The following is an 18,068-nucleotide window of genomic DNA, read 5'->3' as shown; positions in this document are numbered from 1 at the left end:
TCGCTGGCAGTGGCGGGAATGCTCGGGTCAGGTGATGACACATGAGAAAGGGGGGTTGGTGCAGAGAGGGGGCTGGCGCTTCGAGCCGGCTGCATCGCAACGTCTGAGTCCTCGTGTGGCCTGGCTGATGCTGTGGCCTTGAGAATTCGTGGCTTTCCTTGCGGTGGTCGACATCTTGGGCAGAGACTGGCTTGCTGCACTGGATTTGCCGGATACATTCTGCTTCTGACCGTTCGCTGATTGCATAGCCGATCCGTGCGGACCATGATTGCCACTGCTGTGGGTTGCAGGTAAAGCACTGCTTGCTTGGTTGTCTGCAGGCCGAGGGGCAACACCAGGCACCTTCGCAGCAGGTGTCGAGCCTGAGGATGGAGGCAGCGGTGTCCGTGGTGTCAGCCCCCTCATGAAGTCCACGTGCTTGCTCCACGCGCTCCAAAACTCGCTGTCGGCGGTCGCCAACTCCTCCTGCTTGAGCCGGTTCTCCTCTCGAAGCTTGTCCTGGCGTTTCACTAAGGCCTCTGCGAGTTGCTTTTCGTTTTCGCCGAACGCGCTGATCCATTTGCGTGTGGACCACTTTGGGTTGTCTTCAGCAATCTTTGCGAGGCGTGCCTGGTAGTCGTGCCAATATCGAGCCTCGAGACCGTGGAATCGCTGTTGGATCCCAAGAACCTCTCGACGCAATCGCTCGCGCTTCTTGGAGATCTCTGCGTTTCGGAGGCGTGCAGTCCTACACACCGCTGCAATGTATCGCTCGTCCCGAAGCTCTTCGGCCGATAGACCGTCGTGTGCTGGATCAGGAGTCGCCATGATCACTGACGATGGCCGGGAGGCTTTTGCAATGACACGCAGATCCGTTTTCCGCAAAAGTCTTTGTTAGTTGGAGAGTCGAGTCGGCTCTCGAGATGAGATAAAGGAGATGTTGATACCCGAAATGTTGTGTTGATTGCCTGACTGGCCTGTGCTTCCAAGTGTCTGTTCCTTGCTAGGGCGATGAAAGGCTTGCAATACTCAGGCTGCGAGGAGATGCCACGCGACCGCAAATCAAAGCATTGATGATGGCGTCGCAAACAGCAGGAGGGGATGATGGCTAAAGAGAGGCTTGATGTGTGGTTGTTGTGGGTCAGATGAGGTTGAAATAGTTGTGGATCCCCATGTGACAAATTTCTCACCGACGACCCAGCCCGGGAAGTGTATCAGATGCAGGGTTGACTGGTTGCTGCAGCGGCTGGGTTTGATGGAAGGAAAACAGCTGAGAGTAGGACTGGTTGCTCCTGCCCTAATTATTGATGGATTGTGTAGGGTGGTGGGAGGAAGTGAAGTTTGGCTGCCTACAAGTGTAGGTATTTGGTTGGGTGGATGGATGTTATTGCGGGAGGCGGGCCACTTAGTGCATGTGAGTAATCCTTGGGGTGAGATGAGAAAGTTCCTTCTTTGAAACGCCACAAGCTTCTAAAGGTCCTGGCGGAAACCACGACGCGCCACGCTACCTAAGCTGCCGAACCGCCCGACATAAGGAGAGTGCAGCGGGCAGAAAGAGACACGGCGACCCGATGGAGAGGGAGAGAATACCAGCCACTAAGGATATAGTATGGCACTATGACGGAGGGATTTTGCAGGCAAGGCTTATATTAGTGTGGATACAAGAACCTCGGGACGTGTCATCCCTCCCAATACCGGTTCCCCAAATGCAACGGGCTGAATCACGGGACACCCAGACTTGCGGTCAGATGCCAAGAGAACAGAGTATAAACCTGAATCTTGTTGCCCTTTTCCTGGTCTCATCTCTTCTCATCGCCCAATGCCAGTGGCTATGCTTAGAAGCGTCGTAAATTGTAGTAATTCACACAAACCCTAAGCATGGCCAAAGCCTCGAGTGCCTCTGCCTACGACCTAGAAGTTTCTATTGCTTCGTAGCGTTCCCCGAGATGACTGCTGTTAAAATCGCCACTGCTCCTGGTCGAGCAAGATGGGCAATCCCCTAACCCTGGCACCTCCATCCAATATCTGGCCCATTCCCTTCTGTGCTCCGACTCGGCAAAGTTCATTCTATGCTCAAGCCCGTCCAGTCATCATCCACTGCACACTCCCTCTTAGGCAATCAGCAATGGTCACATCATCAAGCAGTCACCCACGGGTCGGAGTTGCTGCTGTCATCCGAGGTCCAGACGGAAAGTTCGTGTTCGGCCTTCGAAAGTCGAGCCACGGTGCAGGTTTGTTCATCTCCCCCACCTCCTTGCTTCATGTACCTTATCCGCAGATGCCGCAGATGCCGAAGTCGCCGCAAGCAAATGACTTGGGAAGCTCGCCACCCCTGGCATGTCTTATCTCCCAAGCATGGCACAACCTTTCACTAACTTTCTAACCTTTTGTAGGGCAATGGGCCTTCCCAGGTGGACATCTTGAGTATGGCGAAGACTTCTTCCAATGTGCCGAGCGAGAGACATTGGAGGAGACCGGACTGAAGGTCAAGGGCCGCAAGGTTGCTCATGTCACCAATGACGTATTCTCGGATCTCGGAAAGCACTACATCACCATATTCGTCCTCTGCGAGATGTTTGATCAGAATGCACAGCCTGCGGTGAGTTTGACAATGCAGCACACACCGACTGACACTTTCTTGAGCTGACTGAGAACGATCCTGATACAGCTGATGGAGCCTGACAAATGCGAGGAATGGGTTTGGAAGACCTTTGACGAGATTAAGAAAACCAGATCAGAGGACCTCTTCCTCCCCATACAGAACCTGCTCAAGGAGTTGACAAGCTTCGACTCCTTCCTAGACCTAAATGCCTAGAATAGAGCCACAAGACCACTTCCATTGTTCAGAACCCCTCAACTGATCCCATTAGATGGGCAGCATTGAAAGAACTGAAGAGAGGCGGGACTGTTTCATCACTGCAATCTTAGAGAGAACCAATATCCATGATCTATCCGAGTTCACATCTTGCATTGTGTCCTCCAATGCAACACAGTCTTGTCTGAAGGCTCGCCTGCAGCAATAGCCAGATTTCTTGGTTTACTTCTACCATTGTATAACTTGAACGTCATTATGTCTCACTCAACATAGATACAATCACCTGACACGCTATCCATCCCACGTCACCACCATTCCTAACTACTCAAAATATATGAGGTGACCTTCAATAGTCTCTTTTGCTGGTGCTTATCCGACATGCTAGGTTTACGTGGCGACTGAGAAGTGCTATAGATGAGAATGAGGTAGCGTCTTGTGATTCTATTGTTTATTGAGGCCAAAGGTTAGTACGTCTTGTACTATACCAAGGTATGCCGCCGCTTCCTACTGGAGAATTGGAACCTGGAATTCTCTTAGATGACGTCATCTTAAATGCCTACTCGTGAATAATGGTAAAGTTTTAGGTGTTGATAGATATGATCAGGTTATCTCGTAGGCATAGGTGGCGTTGTCTGTAGTTCCTGCACGTATACCCCTTCTGGTTGCGTAAGGTTTACTGTGAAGGATCTGTGATGAACACGGCATGTTCACAAGTTGAACCATCGGGGCATGCAATAGTCACTATGAAACGAGATCAAGTCATGCAAATCCAAAAATTTCTGTCTCTGAAATAAACGTCTCAAACCAACACAGAGCGCAACAGTTGCCTCCACGTCTTCATGTTGGAGACTGTGAACTTGAGAGGCCAGCCAATGCTTAATGATTGTTGCAGATGTTTCGGATTGAGGACATGTTGCCAAGAGCACCATGTTGACAATTTAGATCCAAACCTAATTTGAACCTGCAATTAGACCCTTGAAGAGCGAGTGATGAGAGCAATACGTTGCAAAGTAAATCTGGCAAGGAAATGGGGGATCATGCCGAACATCCGTTCTCGAAGCCATGGACTGGAAGCTGGTCAAGCGAGCCAGGCCGGGGTTTGCATCCAACGTGGTCACGGGCCCACAGCTCGCAGAGAGAATGCTTTCTCCTTCCTTAGGCTAAGCACAGTGTCCAATCGCTTCTGAGGTGGCGAGGTGTGAGATGATTTCAAGTTTAGCTCTGCAGCAAAATTTCGGAACATGTCTGACATGCCTTAGTATGGCTTTTGGGAAAGATTACACGTCTGCTACGAATGTTGAGAGGGCATGTGTCCCTCCCGGTGTGGTCAACTTGAAGCATCCTCCTTCGACTTCCTCAAAATTCCTGTTTTCGTCGCCCAGTGTCCGTCTCCACTAGGTTCCACCACACAACTCGACCGACATTTCGAGAGGCCCGAACCTCGGTCATCGACTCGACTGGGCAGATAGGATCAATCTTACCCGCATTATTTCTTTTAGGCTAACGGACTGTGCTTGCTGGGCCCTGTCAGGGGCGCCAACCAGCGCTGTGCAAATGAATAATTTTCCGGAGCCTGCACACACGTATCTTGGAGCCTAGACCATTGGGCCCGGCGCTACGGTTCACCCACAATAAGCACTACGGACCATCCTGGGATAGCGGCCGCTGGAGATAGCACCCTTTCCGCGCGCGCTCTTGGCCTTGGGCGCCACTAATTCGTTAGTTTGCAGATGTTGAGAAACCTCAGGGCCTGGGGAGCTGGCTATCTACATATATCGAGTGGGAGTGGGCGTTTGTGCGACTGTGCTGGAAAAATTCGCTTTCTGAATTGCTTGTGGTTGTCCGTGCTATTTCGTCTTCCTGCCAGTTCACTCATTCATTGTGACAATGCGTACCAGTCTCATCAGTCTGTTCAGCGTGGTTGGGAGCGTACTGGGTGCACCAGCCATAAATAACTACCGAAACAACACTGTTTTGGCAAATTTGCAGGAACGGGCACTAGCAGCTCTGAAGGCTGCTGAGCGCAACTCGACCAGCTCAGATGGATGCAGTCTTTCCAATGCAGCGGTGCGCAAAGACTGGTATGTCCGTCCGTATTGTCCTTGCACATAGGAAGATCTTTGAGATCGATGTTATCGCTGACAAAATGACTGAACCAGGGCCGCGCTGAGTTCCGACGAGAAGAAGGAATACATTGGCGCCGTGCAGTGCCTGCTGACGTTGCCATCAAAGTCGGATCCAACGTTCGCCCCTGGAGCAAGGAGCAGTGAGTTGTCAGCCAGCAGTCTTATGCCTTTTCGTTCCTACCTGAAATGAGTCACCTTGAATCGATCTGGTGGAGGTTTTTTGGAGATGTGCTACTTTTGTTTGTTGAGCTGGCGCTGACATTCTGTTCCAGGGTATGACGACTTCGTTGCCGTGCATATCAATCAGACCCTCTCGATCCATGGAACTGTGAGTCCTCGCTTATCTTTGCTTGACTGGACTGCCGCTTTGCAGAACAATTCACAACTGACCTTGATTTACCCCATCAGGGCAACTTCTTGACCTGGCACCGGTATGTAACTTACGCATACGAGACGGCACTCCGTGAAGAATGCGGCTACCAGGGCTATCAGCCATACTGGAACTGGTTCGACTACACCGATGACCTTACGAAATCGCCCTTGTTTGATGGAAGTGAGACAAGCATGAGTGGCGATGGGGCCTATCTCGCCCACAACGGCAGCCTCTCCGGAGCCAACAACATCTTCCTCCCATCTGGCAACGGTGGTGGTTGCGTCACGAGTGGTCCTTTTACCAAGTACGTCCAACATATTCATCCATTACACCCATGAGACTAATTGCCATTGTTATCAGCATGACTGTTCATCTTGGCCCCGTGTCCCCAGGAATGGCTGGGTTGCAACCAAACCCGAGCCCTGATGGCCCGCTTGGCTACAACCCCCGCTGCCTCAGCAGAGACCTTGGCGACTACACTGCCTCAACATGGTTCACGCCAGAGAACCTGCTCAACATCACCGTCGGAGATGCTTCTGCCAGCATTGAGCTCTTCCAGAACGAACTACAGGGCCGCTTCGGAGATCAGTTCCTAGGGATGCATGCAAGCGGGCATATGGCGGTCGGCGGCGAGGCGTCTGACCTATTCTCATCGATCAACGATCCCGGCTTCTGGTTTCATCACTCTATGGTTGACCAGGTGTATTGGATCTGGCAGGCCCTGCACCTCGACCAGGCAGAGACTATCGCGGGCACCATCACCATTCTCAACCAGCCTCCAAGCCGGGATACCTCTAAGGATGACATCATCGAGCTGGGTGTGAACGCCCCGAGCGTTACTATTGACGACGTGCTCAACACTCTCGGAGAAAGCCCTTTGTGTTATGTGTACATATAGTTCTGAAGCTAGAGAGCCGAGATTGTATTCATCGTATTAATGAGGATGGATTCCCTCGTATTGCAAGCTCTCTCATACTCCTGCATTGATATCGTACGCCTCCACCACCCCGGTCACGCTGATGTCCTTTTCTGGATCATATCGTTCCAGACTTTCGAGAGGTGCGTACTTCTCGCACAAGAAAAGCATATCGTTATACGCTCTTTCACAAAAATGAACCATCAGTGATAGGTCAGGAAATTGGTTTGTTTGTAGAAGAACTCACATGATCCTCGATCTGCTGCCACGGTGACCAGCAGAATCACAGATAGCCGTCTTGATTGAATACAACCGGTTGCGGTCATCCCACTCCTCGACCGGCTCAGACGGCTCGACTTCCATCTGGTAATGCTGGATGTAGGCAGGCGACTTGAAGTGGGTGGCCCAGCTGCACCGCCATGTTCCAAACTCGATCTCGTTGTGTGCGTACATGCACTCATCCGGGTCGAAGATAATGACCTTGCCCGTCTCCATATCGGTAGCAACGTTGCCTTCCCACAAGTCGCCGTGGCACATGCTCGGCACGATCTCTCGGCCCTCGGACTGCAGAGCTCCCAAGAGCCGCGGAATCACGCCGTCGAACAACTGCTTGCATGCGGCGTCGTACTCAGGCCACGGCCCGTTGACCTGGTTGTCCAGCTTGATAAGGTCCTGGAGGAGGTATGTAAACTGATCCGCCCAGCTGTCGCTCCAGTGCTCCGCGCGGTCCACGCTGCCGCGCCCCGTTACGAGCGGATAGCCAAACTTGCCGTTCGGGGACGTTGCTTTTGTATGGAGCTCCGCGATTGCGGTGGCTAGCCCGGCTGGGTCGGGGGGTGTCTGCACATCCATGTCGTGGTACTTTTGGAGGTAAAAATAGACCTGGTTGCCGGACTCGTCGATGAACTCCCCCTTGCCGACCGGCTCTGGGCCAAAGCCTGGCACCTTGGACTCAATTACTGTGGCAGAGTAGTGCTCTCCCCACATATGAACCCTGGCCAATTTTCCGCTGGCACACTGTGAGAAGGTCAGACCTGGCAGAGCCTCGTGGAGTTTTGAGGTGAGTGTACCTTGAGGAAGTATCGCTGCGCGCTTCCATCAGCAAGCTCGGTGGAAATCTTTGCCGTTTTGGTCCAAGCTGAAAGGCCCCAGGTTTCGGCGGAGATGACTGTGGTACCCTGTGGCATTACTACATGAACGCCCCGAGATTAGTCTGCTGCGCCTTTATTCAGTTGCGAGGTTGCCTTGCCTTCGATAACAGCATTGTGGAGAGCAAAGTCCCCGTCGACATCCGTAGCCCATGACATCTTGGCGAGACGTTGGAAAGAATGTCGGGGGAGCAAGAAGCAGCCCGGTGGCCCAGAGCAGTTGATGTAGTAGGGTATAGGTGTTCAGATCTCGCCAACCCAGGTTCGCGTCTCCGTGGCTGCAATGAGAGAGCTGTCGATGTGTGTAAGCGCTAGAAGACACTGATCAAACAGTGCATTCGGCTACAGAAATAAGCAAGAGAAGAAGGGATCAGGCTACACCATGCCGTATTATGAATGTAATGGGGAATTGTGATTGTGGCTTGGGAAGAGCCGCAGATCAACGGTTTGAGACGATGATACCCAGTGAATGGCGGCACATGATGGCTGCCGGGAGGAATTAGCTCGGGCGTCAGCAAGACTTGGCCTGCGGCCGGAAACCCAAGGCCACAGCCTGTGATCCTTAGAGCATACTATAATTGAGCTGCTGTAGGTCGAATAGGGTGGCGTGCGGCTGAAAACGACGGTTGGTTACGCTGACAAAAAGGATCAGGTTGAAACGCGCGGACAGCGAGAGCCTGCAGGATAAATACGTGTCGACGTCTTGTCGACTGCTGACGGAAAACAAGCCTCCCCGCATCCTCTGGGAGTCTTGGAGCTCGCGCCCTACATCAAGATCCTGGCCCGCCTCCAAGTCTTCCAGGCTACTGATGCAAGCAGGACTAGCCGCTGCGCGCTGGCACGAAACTCAGAATGGTTCGTCAATTATTCCGCGCAATACCCATTTGAGCCTGGACAACTGACAAAAGAAACAGTTCAAAAAGATCGCCGGCCGACGCAAGAAGCCATCGAACGACGATGGGCGTAGTTTGCCTGCTGACGACGACAATGCATCCGTGATCTCGCGAGCAGAATCCAGTAACTCCCTTACGATCACACCGACTTTCACCGCACCGGATAGACGGCGCGAGCCATCTCCAGGTGAGCAGCTTGTCGAGTCTGGACCTCTTGGGCTCAACGTCGTTTACACTCCAGACAATGGCCGCAAGGTCGACATCATATTCATTCATGGGCTCGGTGGAACGAGCAAGTGGACGTGGTCAAAGCATAGGAACACGGAGCTATTCTGGCCGCTCACTTTCCTGCCCTTGGAGCAAGATCTCTGCCTCGCCAGGATCTTGACCTTTGGATACAATGCTTCCTTCCAGAAGGCCGGCAATGTGTCATTGTCGCTGCTCGACTTTGCGAAAGACCTATTGTTCGACCTGAAATATGGCAAAGATCCAGACATGGACGAGCTGGATATGGGAAAAGTGCCCATAATCTTTGTCGTCCACAGCATGGGAGGCCTAGTTGTCAAAGAGGCAAGGTTTGACAGAGTCAATCGGAATGGGCTGAGCTAACCATTGGCAGGCTTATATACAAGGGCAAAACGATCCGGAGTACGAATCAATCATCAAAGCCATCACGGCCATCGCATTTCTCGCAACACCGCATCGAGGAACAGCACTTGCACAAACTTTGAACCGGATCCTAGATTCGGTCATGCTCAACTCCAAGCAATATGTGGCCGAGCTAGCGAGAAACTCGCTCACGCTACAGAAATTGAATGAGCAATTTCGACATATCGCTCCACGACTAGACATCGTGTCGTTCTATGAGACGATGCCTACCCGGATCAAAAGTGCTCGAGTTGTACGTCTAGTCTATGATTGCACCCCCACCCGCCGTACCTTTCACTAATCCAATCAAACCAGATGGTACTGGAGAAGGAATCATCTGTCTTGGGCTATCCTGGAGAAGTATCTAAAGCGTTGAGCGCGGATCACCACGGTATCTGCAAGTATGAAGGGCCACAAGACCCGAATTACATAACCATCAGGAACGTGCTGAAGTCCCTCGTCGGCAAGATCCTCGTCAAAGATAACGCCAAGCAGCCAGAGCTTTCTGAACGAAGAGCAGCTCTCGACCTGAAGTCCTTGTTCGCACTATCAGAGCTTCCCGGACTGGACTACATCTTCTTCCGAGACCAATGGACGGAGGACACCAACAACTGGATCAACAGCGACAAGACCTTACTCCAGTGGCGAGATTCACAAGATGATCTGAGCTTGCTATGGCTGAATGGCGGGGCGGCGACCGGGAAGTCCATCCTTGCTTCAACCATCATTAATAATCTGGCTCAAGACGGACGCAGCTGTCAATATTTCTTCATTCGGCATGGAGATCGCAAGAAAAGATCATTAAGTTTCTTACTCCGTTCGCTTGCATTCCAAATCGCGCAGTCTGCACCAGGCCTCGCTCACCAACTGAACGAACTCAAAGACGAGGGTATCGACTTTGAGACGGCGGATTCGAAGATTATCTGGGACCGCGTTTTCAAGTCCGTCATCTTCAAAATTGTTTTGGAACAGCCACTGTACTGGATCATTGACGGTCTGGACGAAATTGAGTCTCCTAGGATCGCCATCAAAATGCTCCTGGATATCACTGCGTGCTCGCCTATTCGCATGCTATTCTCAAGTCGGCGAACTCCGGACATCACCAGCGCTCTCGATAGACGTCCTGCAGCTATTCGCTTCGCGACTCTTGATATCGATGGCCATCTCGAAGACATTCGTATACACGTTCGCCAGGAGCTCAGGGTACCAGGTGGCAATGAAATCAAGGAGAGAATAGAGAGGCAGATTGTCGAAAAGTCTCAAAACAATTTCCTGGTGAGGATTTGCTTAACCAAATCCATTCCGTATGATAGCTGACTGTTTCAAATAGTGGGCTCGACTGGCTGTCGAAAGTGTGAACCAATGCCACACACTTGAAGATATTGACGCAGCACTTCAACAACTCCCTGAAGGCATGGATGCTCTATACGACCGCATGGCGTCGTCTATCACAGAAAATCCCAACCCGCGCGACAAGCAGCTGGCTACGAAGATCCTTCAATGTTTGACGTGCTCCCTCCGTGTCCTATCCGTCTCTGAAATGGCACATGCACTTGGCGAGGCCGCATCGGGGATATTGGACCTTCCGCGTACCATTGGCGACTTGTGCGGAGGATTTGCGGCTGTGGACAACGATGGCAATGTGTCGATAATTCACCATTCTGCTCGTGAGTACCTACTGGAAAGCTCAGACCAGCGGCAACTCAGCATCGATCGAGCCACCGCCCACAAAGACTTGTTTCTGAGCTCGATGCGCCGTCTCATGTCGACGGGGCTTAGGGCAAAGCTTGGTCGTCATCAAGCTCCCGAGTTTCTGGATTACGCCGCGGTCTCGTGGTCGAATCACCTGCTGCACGTTACGCCCCTCGATGATGACAGTCTTTCTACCCTGAAAAGATTGTTGACGGGCAACTCGATGCTTACTTGGATCCATGCCCTGTCCACCACAGGAAATCTGCGTGTCCTCGCTCAGACCTCCAAAGATCTCTCCAAGGTTGCCCGTAATATGAGACAACATTCGAAACTTGACATTTCCGAGCAAGAGCTAATCTCGAGTTGGTCTGTGGACCTTCTCAGGATCATGGGCAGATATGGCAGTCTTCTGCGCCGAAAACCAGACTCCATCTACAACGCGATCCCTCCTTTCTGCCCCAAGGGCTCCTCTGTCCACCAACTCTTTGGCAAGTCGGAAGCCTTATCTGTGAATGGTATCTCAACCGAGAAATGGGATGACCTGTTTGCGAGGATTTCTGTGGGCAAATCGTTCGCATCTTCCATCCAGGCTGCTGGGCCGCACGTGGCCGTGCTCGCCGCTCCAGGGAATGTTCACATCTACGAAGCGGCCGACTTCCGAGAATCGAAAGGCAGCCCTATCCAGCATGGAGAGCGTGTGGACAGAGTCCAGTTGAACAATACGGCATCTCTACTGGTGTCCTACGGCTATCGGACTACCAAAGTCTGGAAAGTCTCCTCGGGCGATTGTGTTCTGTCCGTCGACAGCGTCGAGTCAAAGACTAGGCCTTTGACGATGTTATTTATCAACAACGATTCGACGCTACTTGTCGGCTCCGATGATCGGCGGGTTCGCTCACTCAGTATCGTTGAGGAAAAGCCAGAATGGGAGATAATCGCCGACCTGGAGGAGTTTGGACTCGAGAAACACTTTACCAACTCGGCCAGTCACATGGCTTTAAGTCCAGACGGCACCATGATTACTGTCGGCTATCGTCGCCACCCCGCCTCGGCATGGGAATTAGAGGGCTCGAATCACATTGGTTATTGCCGGCGCAAAGACGACGTGTCCATGGTCCGTGAGCTGCGAGATCTTATTTGGCACCCATATCAGCCGGAGGTCTTGGGCCTGACCGTGGAAGGCGTTGTGTTCAAATGGGCACCCTACGAAGACAGCGTCGATGAGCTCTCTGCTGAAGCGTCCAAGCTGGCCATCAGTAACGATGGCGAGCTGTTTGTCACGGGAGACTCCCATGGACGAATAAAGCTGTACACCACTGCCAACTTCTCATTGCTGTACAATATATCCGCTCAAGAGGCAGTATTCGGTCTGGCATTCAGTCCTGATTCGAAACGCTTCTACGATATCAGAGGCTTTCACGCGAATGCGTGGGAGCCGAACGCACTGGTTAGATATGCGGAGAGCTCTGGGGACCTGGACTCGGTGAGCGAGTACTCCATGTCACATGTGTCCGAGAGGTCGACAAGTAGTTCTGCAGCAGTCGACCCCATAACTGCATTAGCCGGATCTCCAAGTGGCCGCCTTTACTGCTACGGCACTCAGAAAGGAGTCGTCAGTCTGCATGATACCAAGGAAGGCAGGATCGCCACACTCTACTCGTCTAGGGCAAAGTTTGCGATAGAACACATTACCTGGAGCCATGATGGAAAACGCATGTGTACATCCGACTTCAGCAAACAAATCGTCGTATTCACCGCAGCAAACGACTTGGCCGACGCGAATCCGAGCTACGAGCAATCAGCATCAATACCGATGCGGAAATTGACCAAGAGTCCCATCACTCAGATACTGTTCCATCCCTCGTCGAGTCATATAGTTGTTCTGGCATCGCCACAGATACACACGATATCCCTCACCTCCTACTCGGTGGAGAATTCCAGAGACCTGAGCTCTGCCATTTCCTGCTGGGTGTGTCACCCAACCAACTCTGAGTTGCTTGTGGGCTTCGGGGCTCACAACATCACAATCATGGACTGGAACCTGGTGGAACAACGGAAATCTGCCATCCAATGGCCACGAGGACCCTGCGATGAAAAGGCGCCGACGAGCACTCTCTTCCGCGTGGACCGAGTCCACTCTTCTCATGACAACAACCATTTTCTGCTGCAAGTATCCACTGCCGGCGACTCTTCCAGGACCAGTCAATTGTTCTTCCTGAAGACGCCTGATTTATCATCACACGAACGATCCGAAGACGCGACGGGCACGTCTTCACCGACAATTTGCCTGCACCGCATGCTGTCCCTGCTATACCAAGACGTTTCACTTGCACTCAGGCTGGTATGGGGAGACCGCCTGATTTACGTATCTCGGGACTCTGCCATCTGTTCAAAGCAGCTCCAGTGGACTTCTGAATCTATGACCACACCCAATACCGCGCAACCAAAGAATCCAAGAAACGTGAGATCAAGAGACCTTGCCAGGGGAGGTGCTTCAACAGAGAAGCTGAGTAGCGGAGTGAAAGAAATATTTGCATTTCCGGGTGACTGGGCCAATGAGCAGGCGTTGGACTTGTGCAGTCTATGGGGTGTCGAGACGTCCCTGCTATACCCACGCAATGGAGAGGTTGCTGTGGTGAGGTGTAAAGCGCTTTCTCGAGGCTAATCGAGAGGTTGTCAAGTCTATAAACTACAATCTTTAAGAGCCGCAGCCTGCCTCCAAGCCAGGCCTCGGCAGTATTCTAATGCAAGAAGAGCCACAGCAACGACAATGAAGCCTGCTATCAGCGTGAAAGCCCAGCCAATGCCTATCGACTGAAACATGTCCTCCAGAAAGGCGACCACTATTGCCGCAAATGCGTACCGCACTAGACTTGTAGATGCGTTGGCGGCTGAAGGCGCACGATGGTTGATATCGACAAGTAGCGTGTTGAAGCTCTGCAGCAACTCGTCAGAACTAAGCCGCAAGATGCGAAGCCCTAAGACGAATACTTCTTACGCTAAAGTTGACCTGCAAAGCCATGCCTGTCACGAACTGAAGGACCATTGATATCGCGATGTGCTGCAGCCACGAGGCCGTCGGTTCATTACATGAGCACCCCAGGGTAGCTTTAGAGAAGAATATGCAATCACATACCTGTTTATGCTGCAACACCCATCCGTAAGCTACTGTGCAAATCGCAATAAGAATCATCGGTATCCACATAACATTCAACCGTGCTCTCTCCATTGGGAAGCTGTCCAGGTCGTCCCCTCTGATACGATCGATCGGCAGCCCGCGCTTCGTGCGGGCTTTACTGTATGCCGTGTCGAGCAGATGGCCTGAGAAGAGCGTTGAGGCGGTCCCACCCAGAGCGAACGGAAGATAGATCAGGCCGGCTTGCCACTCGCTCAGACCGTAGATCTCGATGAAGAGCGTTGAGAGACTTGCCGTGAGGCTGGCACAATGGTGTGTTAGCCGTGCTCAATGATGTTAGCTGCCCATTTACGTGAGTATCGATTGAACTTACGCTGAGTACACAGCGTACATCAGGCCCCAAGCTAGCACCACGACCGCGTTATCTTTCCTCAACAAGGTTTGGAGAGACCGAAAGGGATTAGGCATGCGGAAACCCATGGTCTCGGGCTTTCTGCCAACGTGATGATGCTGCATGAAAGCTGTGGACGGGATTGGGAGTCGTAGAATGGTTGGAGGCGGGATTGAGCCGTTTCCCACGATAGTTCTGTTCGTCTCCGGAAGAAACAAGACCATGAGCAATAGGCCGGAACTGGTCAAGATTGTGAGAAACCAGAATATCCATTGCCACCCAGCAGCATAAGTCAGGGCACCCCCAAGCACAGGCCCGAGGCTTGGTCCGATAGTGATGCTTCCACGTGATTAGATACAGGTTTAACTCCGGGAAATGTAAAAAGTAGTTTAGCTTACAGGAAAGACACAGCACTCATGTAAGTGCCTCTGTTTGCTGGTGAGGCGATATCACTGACAATACCGTATCCGATGAGGATCACCCCTGTTCTTATGTCAGTCTGGCAATCCCAAGTCCAACATTTTAACTTGGTTCGCACCCGATTGTCCAACGGCCTGCAGCATTCTCAATCCCAGAAACATCTCAAACGATCCCGCCAGGGCGAGGCAGAGGTTCGCGGTGGCAAACAAGAACAGCGTCACGACATACGCCGCCCGTCTCCCTAGGATATCCGCAGCGTGTCCAACAAACAGCGGGACCACCGCTCCAACGGCCATGTAGACGGTGATTATGAGGTTGATCTTGTCCACCGACACTTCGAAAGCTTCGGACAAGGGCTTCAGTGCTGGGAGGAAGATAAAGGTGCTGAGGTTGGCAGACCAGGATGCGTAAGATATCATGGCGACGATGCAGCATTTCTCTAGCCTTGTAAAGACCGTACATGGTTCAGGAGTCTGGTTCATCCCGGGGTCAGGCTCGGCAGCCGTGGTCTTCTGGGCCGCGGTTGGTGCCATGGCGCACGAAGCCATCTTGCCCCGGATGGAGGTTTGTCAGCGTCACAAAGGAGCCTGCAGACGGCACTGAGATTTCGGTAGTTTATTCGACGGTGTAGTTCTCAAACCGCGCGCTTGAGTTGTCGGTTGAACGAATGTTGAGGTCCTACTAATCACGGCAAAAATAGACCTCGATAGAGCTACTGGCGACACCATGCCCCCGCACAAGTGCCAGCGGATTATGATCTGCCTGCCACAAGCTTCGCAGCCGACAGCATACTCCAAACTTACGAATCAGCGTACGCCCACCCAGCTTCCACAATACGCCCACCCAGCTTCCAGCGTTAGCCCACCCAGTATAAGGAAATTAATTACACGCGGTATAAAATATTAATACTACGGGGTTATTAATAAAGCATAGCTATAGCTATCCCAAAGGGGTCCTATAGCTACCTCTCTATTTATAACTTAAAAGTTACTTCTGCCCTCTGCCGCCCTCAGCGCCCTCTACCGCCCTCTACGCTCTCTGCCGCCCTTTGCACCCTCTGCACCCTCTGCGCCCTCTGCGCCCTCTGCGCCCTCTGCGCCCTCTGCGCCCTCTGCGCCCTCTGCGCCCTCTGCGCCCTCTGCGCCCTCTAAGCGCTCTAGGGCCCTCTAAGCGCTCTAGGGGCCCTCTGGGCGCTCTAGGGGCCTCTAGGCGCTCTAAGGGCTTATATTTTTAAAATGTTGCTTAAATTAAAAAATAGCTACCCTAGCTTCTTATATATAAGGTAAACTTAAAAAAGTACTTAATCTTATTAATATAATACTAAGAAAAGAAAGTATTAAATAAGCTAATATTAAAAGCTAGGTAGGCGTACTATGGAAGCTGGGTGGGCATATGCTAACTCGGACTTTAGAGGCGTAGTCCTCTCGCGCAATGAAGTCTTAATACCACCTTGATTATGAAACTACTTGCCAGGCAGCAGCGTGGCGGTTAGCGTTGCCTACACCATGTATCGTTTCAGGGTGCCTTTTCAATATATATTTATTTAACAAAAGACAGCGAGTTGAAAACGCTTAGCGCCGTGTTTGGACGGCTTAATTACTGCGATATTAGGCTAAAGTTTAATCGCCTGTTAGTTATCTTTGGCCGTGCTTTCCGAGATTATATTAGCAGCACTACTTTTTAGATCGTCGTGCTCGTTAAGCACAAACTTGGCCATTGAGAGTTACTGCTTAGTGTGGGTTAAGCCCACACTAGTTGGATGGGAGGCTAATTTACCCATACCACAGTACTTGTATCATAGGTGGTCTTGGTAGGTTTAAGCTGTAGCGAGCAAGTAAACACGTGTTTCTGTTCATCTGACTGTTAAACACCATGAATTCCGATGGCGGACCTAGTCCGCCGCGACGTCAACGGCCCCTAATGTCCGCAGGTGCTGGAAGCGGGCACCACGTGGATCCTGCCTACTGGACGTAGCTGAAAAAAGTGATGGGAAGCATTGTTGGGGTGATTGCTTAAGAAATAACCAAGTGCCTCCCCCTTGGCATAAGGAATGGAAAAAACGCATGAGGTAACCTTTAACGTCCCCGGCCCCGATCCCGGCCGCCCTTGGCACCCATATATGCCTTCTCTTTAATATTAATTGCTCATCACTATAATGCATAATCCTTCTTTAATTAATGTTTTTAATTCTTTAAAAGTATTACTTTCTTTTAATATTTTTCTTATCTTTATTTAAGCTTTATAAATAGCCTTAATATTAATAAAAGCTATATTTAAATTAAGTTAAACTTTTTTATTTATAATTTTTTAATTAACTTTAATTTAAGCTTTTAATTATTAATTTTTTTATAAAGTTATAATTAATTAAATTTCTTTTTTATTATATACTTTAAAAAGCTTTTTAACAAATATTTATAATATAAAGCTTAAATATTTATTATAATATTAATAAATAATTAATTAATAACGTGGTTTACCAATAAGTAGGCAGTATTAGTAAGTGGGCACTTTTTGTAATATCAGCCAACTTTTATTAATGCTAACACTTGCCTAATGCATTCAATTTATTAAAAATTGGCATTAATTAATACCAACTATATTTAATTCCTTATTTTTAATTAATTTCATTAATTTAAAGGGGTTGGCGTAGATATAGTGCTGATTTAAATAGGCTAACTTTTAATAAGAAAATTATACTTTGCATTAAATAATGCTAATTATATTATTAAAAATATAATTTATTATAAATCGCTAAAATAAATATATTTATATTAATTAATATTAATTAAGCTGGATTTATTATAATATAATTAAAATTTAATTAATTAAACCCTTTTTTATCTTTTTTATAAGTTCTTGCATTATACTTAATCTTACCATAATTACCATAATATTTTTTAATTAGTTTACTATAAACCGCTTCTTTAGCATTATTACTTATTTTATTAATTAATTGCTTTCCCTTTTATTTTTCTTAAATAAAAGCTTAAGATTCCTTAATTATAAATGCTTTTTTAAACTATATTTAAATTCTTTTAGCCCTTTAGCATTTAACAAGTATTATATTAATATTTTAAAGCATATAAATTTATTTACTTATTATAATAAATAAGTGCATTATTACTTATATACTCTTTGCTAATTAATTAATAGCCTTTATAATTAATATAAGGAAGCTCCCTTAATAAATAAAAATCCTGCTTTTAATAAAACTTAATTACTTGTGATGGGCTTGGGCTATTGCTCAAGCCGTAATGCACGCCCATATCGGGCCTACACTGCACCCAACCCTCTCACGTGATGGGGGCACACACTTAAAAGATAGATCTAGAGTTGGGCCCTTTCAAGGCTTAACTTACTTCTTAGATATTGCAATTCATAACTCCTTTTGGGTACCTTCCAGCAGACGCTTAAGGCCAATCTATAACATTACTAAATAGTTTATTAAGTATTTAATGATATTTAAAACTTTTATTTTTAAAAAGAAATAAAAAGGGATTATATTAAAGTTTATAAATAAATATTAAGCTT

General features: G+C 49.5%; 6 protein-coding genes across 6 annotated transcripts; 3 read left to right on the top strand and 3 right to left on the bottom strand.

Annotated features, from left to right (window-relative positions):
• Positions 1-27: 27 nt before the first annotated feature.
• On the bottom strand, positions 28-807 carry INS49_003114 (uncharacterized protein; the record flags this gene model as incomplete). Its single annotated transcript, XM_043163910.1, has 1 exon — positions 28-807. One exon carries the CDS (start codon positions 805-807, stop codon positions 28-30), a length of 780 nt encoding a protein of 259 aa, XP_043032416.1.
• A 1,297-nt stretch (positions 808-2,104) lies between these two features.
• Positions 2,105-2,794, top strand: INS49_003113 (uncharacterized protein; the record flags this gene model as incomplete). Its single annotated transcript, XM_043163909.1, has 3 exons — positions 2,105-2,210; positions 2,373-2,578; positions 2,648-2,794. 3 exons carry the CDS (start codon positions 2,105-2,107, stop codon positions 2,792-2,794), a joined length of 459 nt encoding a protein of 152 aa, XP_043032415.1.
• Positions 2,795-4,681: 1,887 nt separating this feature from the next.
• On the top strand, positions 4,682-6,191 carry INS49_003112 (uncharacterized protein; the record flags this gene model as incomplete). Its single annotated transcript, XM_043163908.1, has 5 exons — positions 4,682-4,875; positions 4,954-5,060; positions 5,193-5,248; positions 5,329-5,597; positions 5,654-6,191. 5 exons carry the CDS (start codon positions 4,682-4,684, stop codon positions 6,189-6,191), a joined length of 1,164 nt encoding a protein of 387 aa, XP_043032414.1.
• Positions 6,192-6,263: 72 nt separating this feature from the next.
• INS49_003111 (uncharacterized protein) lies at positions 6,264-7,516 on the bottom strand (the record flags this gene model as incomplete). The annotated part of the gene is made up of 4 exons (XM_043163907.1): positions 6,264-6,393; positions 6,457-7,226; positions 7,280-7,387; positions 7,469-7,516. The coding sequence occupies 4 exons, from the start codon at positions 7,514-7,516 to the stop codon at positions 6,264-6,266; spliced, it is 1,056 nt and encodes a 351-aa protein (XP_043032413.1).
• A 693-nt stretch (positions 7,517-8,209) lies between these two features.
• Positions 8,210-13,104, top strand: INS49_003110 (uncharacterized protein; the record flags this gene model as incomplete). The annotated part of the gene is made up of 7 exons (XM_043163906.1): positions 8,210-8,212; positions 8,272-8,825; positions 8,870-8,898; positions 8,994-9,151; positions 9,214-10,173; positions 10,229-12,955; positions 13,075-13,104. The coding sequence occupies 7 exons, from the start codon at positions 8,210-8,212 to the stop codon at positions 13,102-13,104; spliced, it is 4,461 nt and encodes a 1,486-aa protein (XP_043032412.1).
• Positions 13,105-13,272: 168 nt separating this feature from the next.
• INS49_003109 (uncharacterized protein) lies at positions 13,273-15,085 on the bottom strand (the record flags this gene model as incomplete). Its single annotated transcript, XM_043163905.1, has 6 exons — positions 13,273-13,527; positions 13,589-13,651; positions 13,727-14,027; positions 14,100-14,130; positions 14,575-14,600; positions 14,706-15,085. 6 exons carry the CDS (start codon positions 15,083-15,085, stop codon positions 13,273-13,275), a joined length of 1,056 nt encoding a protein of 351 aa, XP_043032411.1.
• Between the last annotated feature and the right edge of the window lie 2,983 nt (positions 15,086-18,068).

The sequence above is a fragment of the Diaporthe citri genome (assembly GCF_014595645.1).
Source record: "Diaporthe citri strain NFHF-8-4 chromosome Unknown scaffold_1, whole genome shotgun sequence".
Taxonomy (NCBI): Eukaryota; Fungi; Ascomycota; class Sordariomycetes; order Diaporthales; family Diaporthaceae; genus Diaporthe; species Diaporthe citri.
This window is presented reverse-complemented; position numbering and strand designations above follow the sequence as displayed.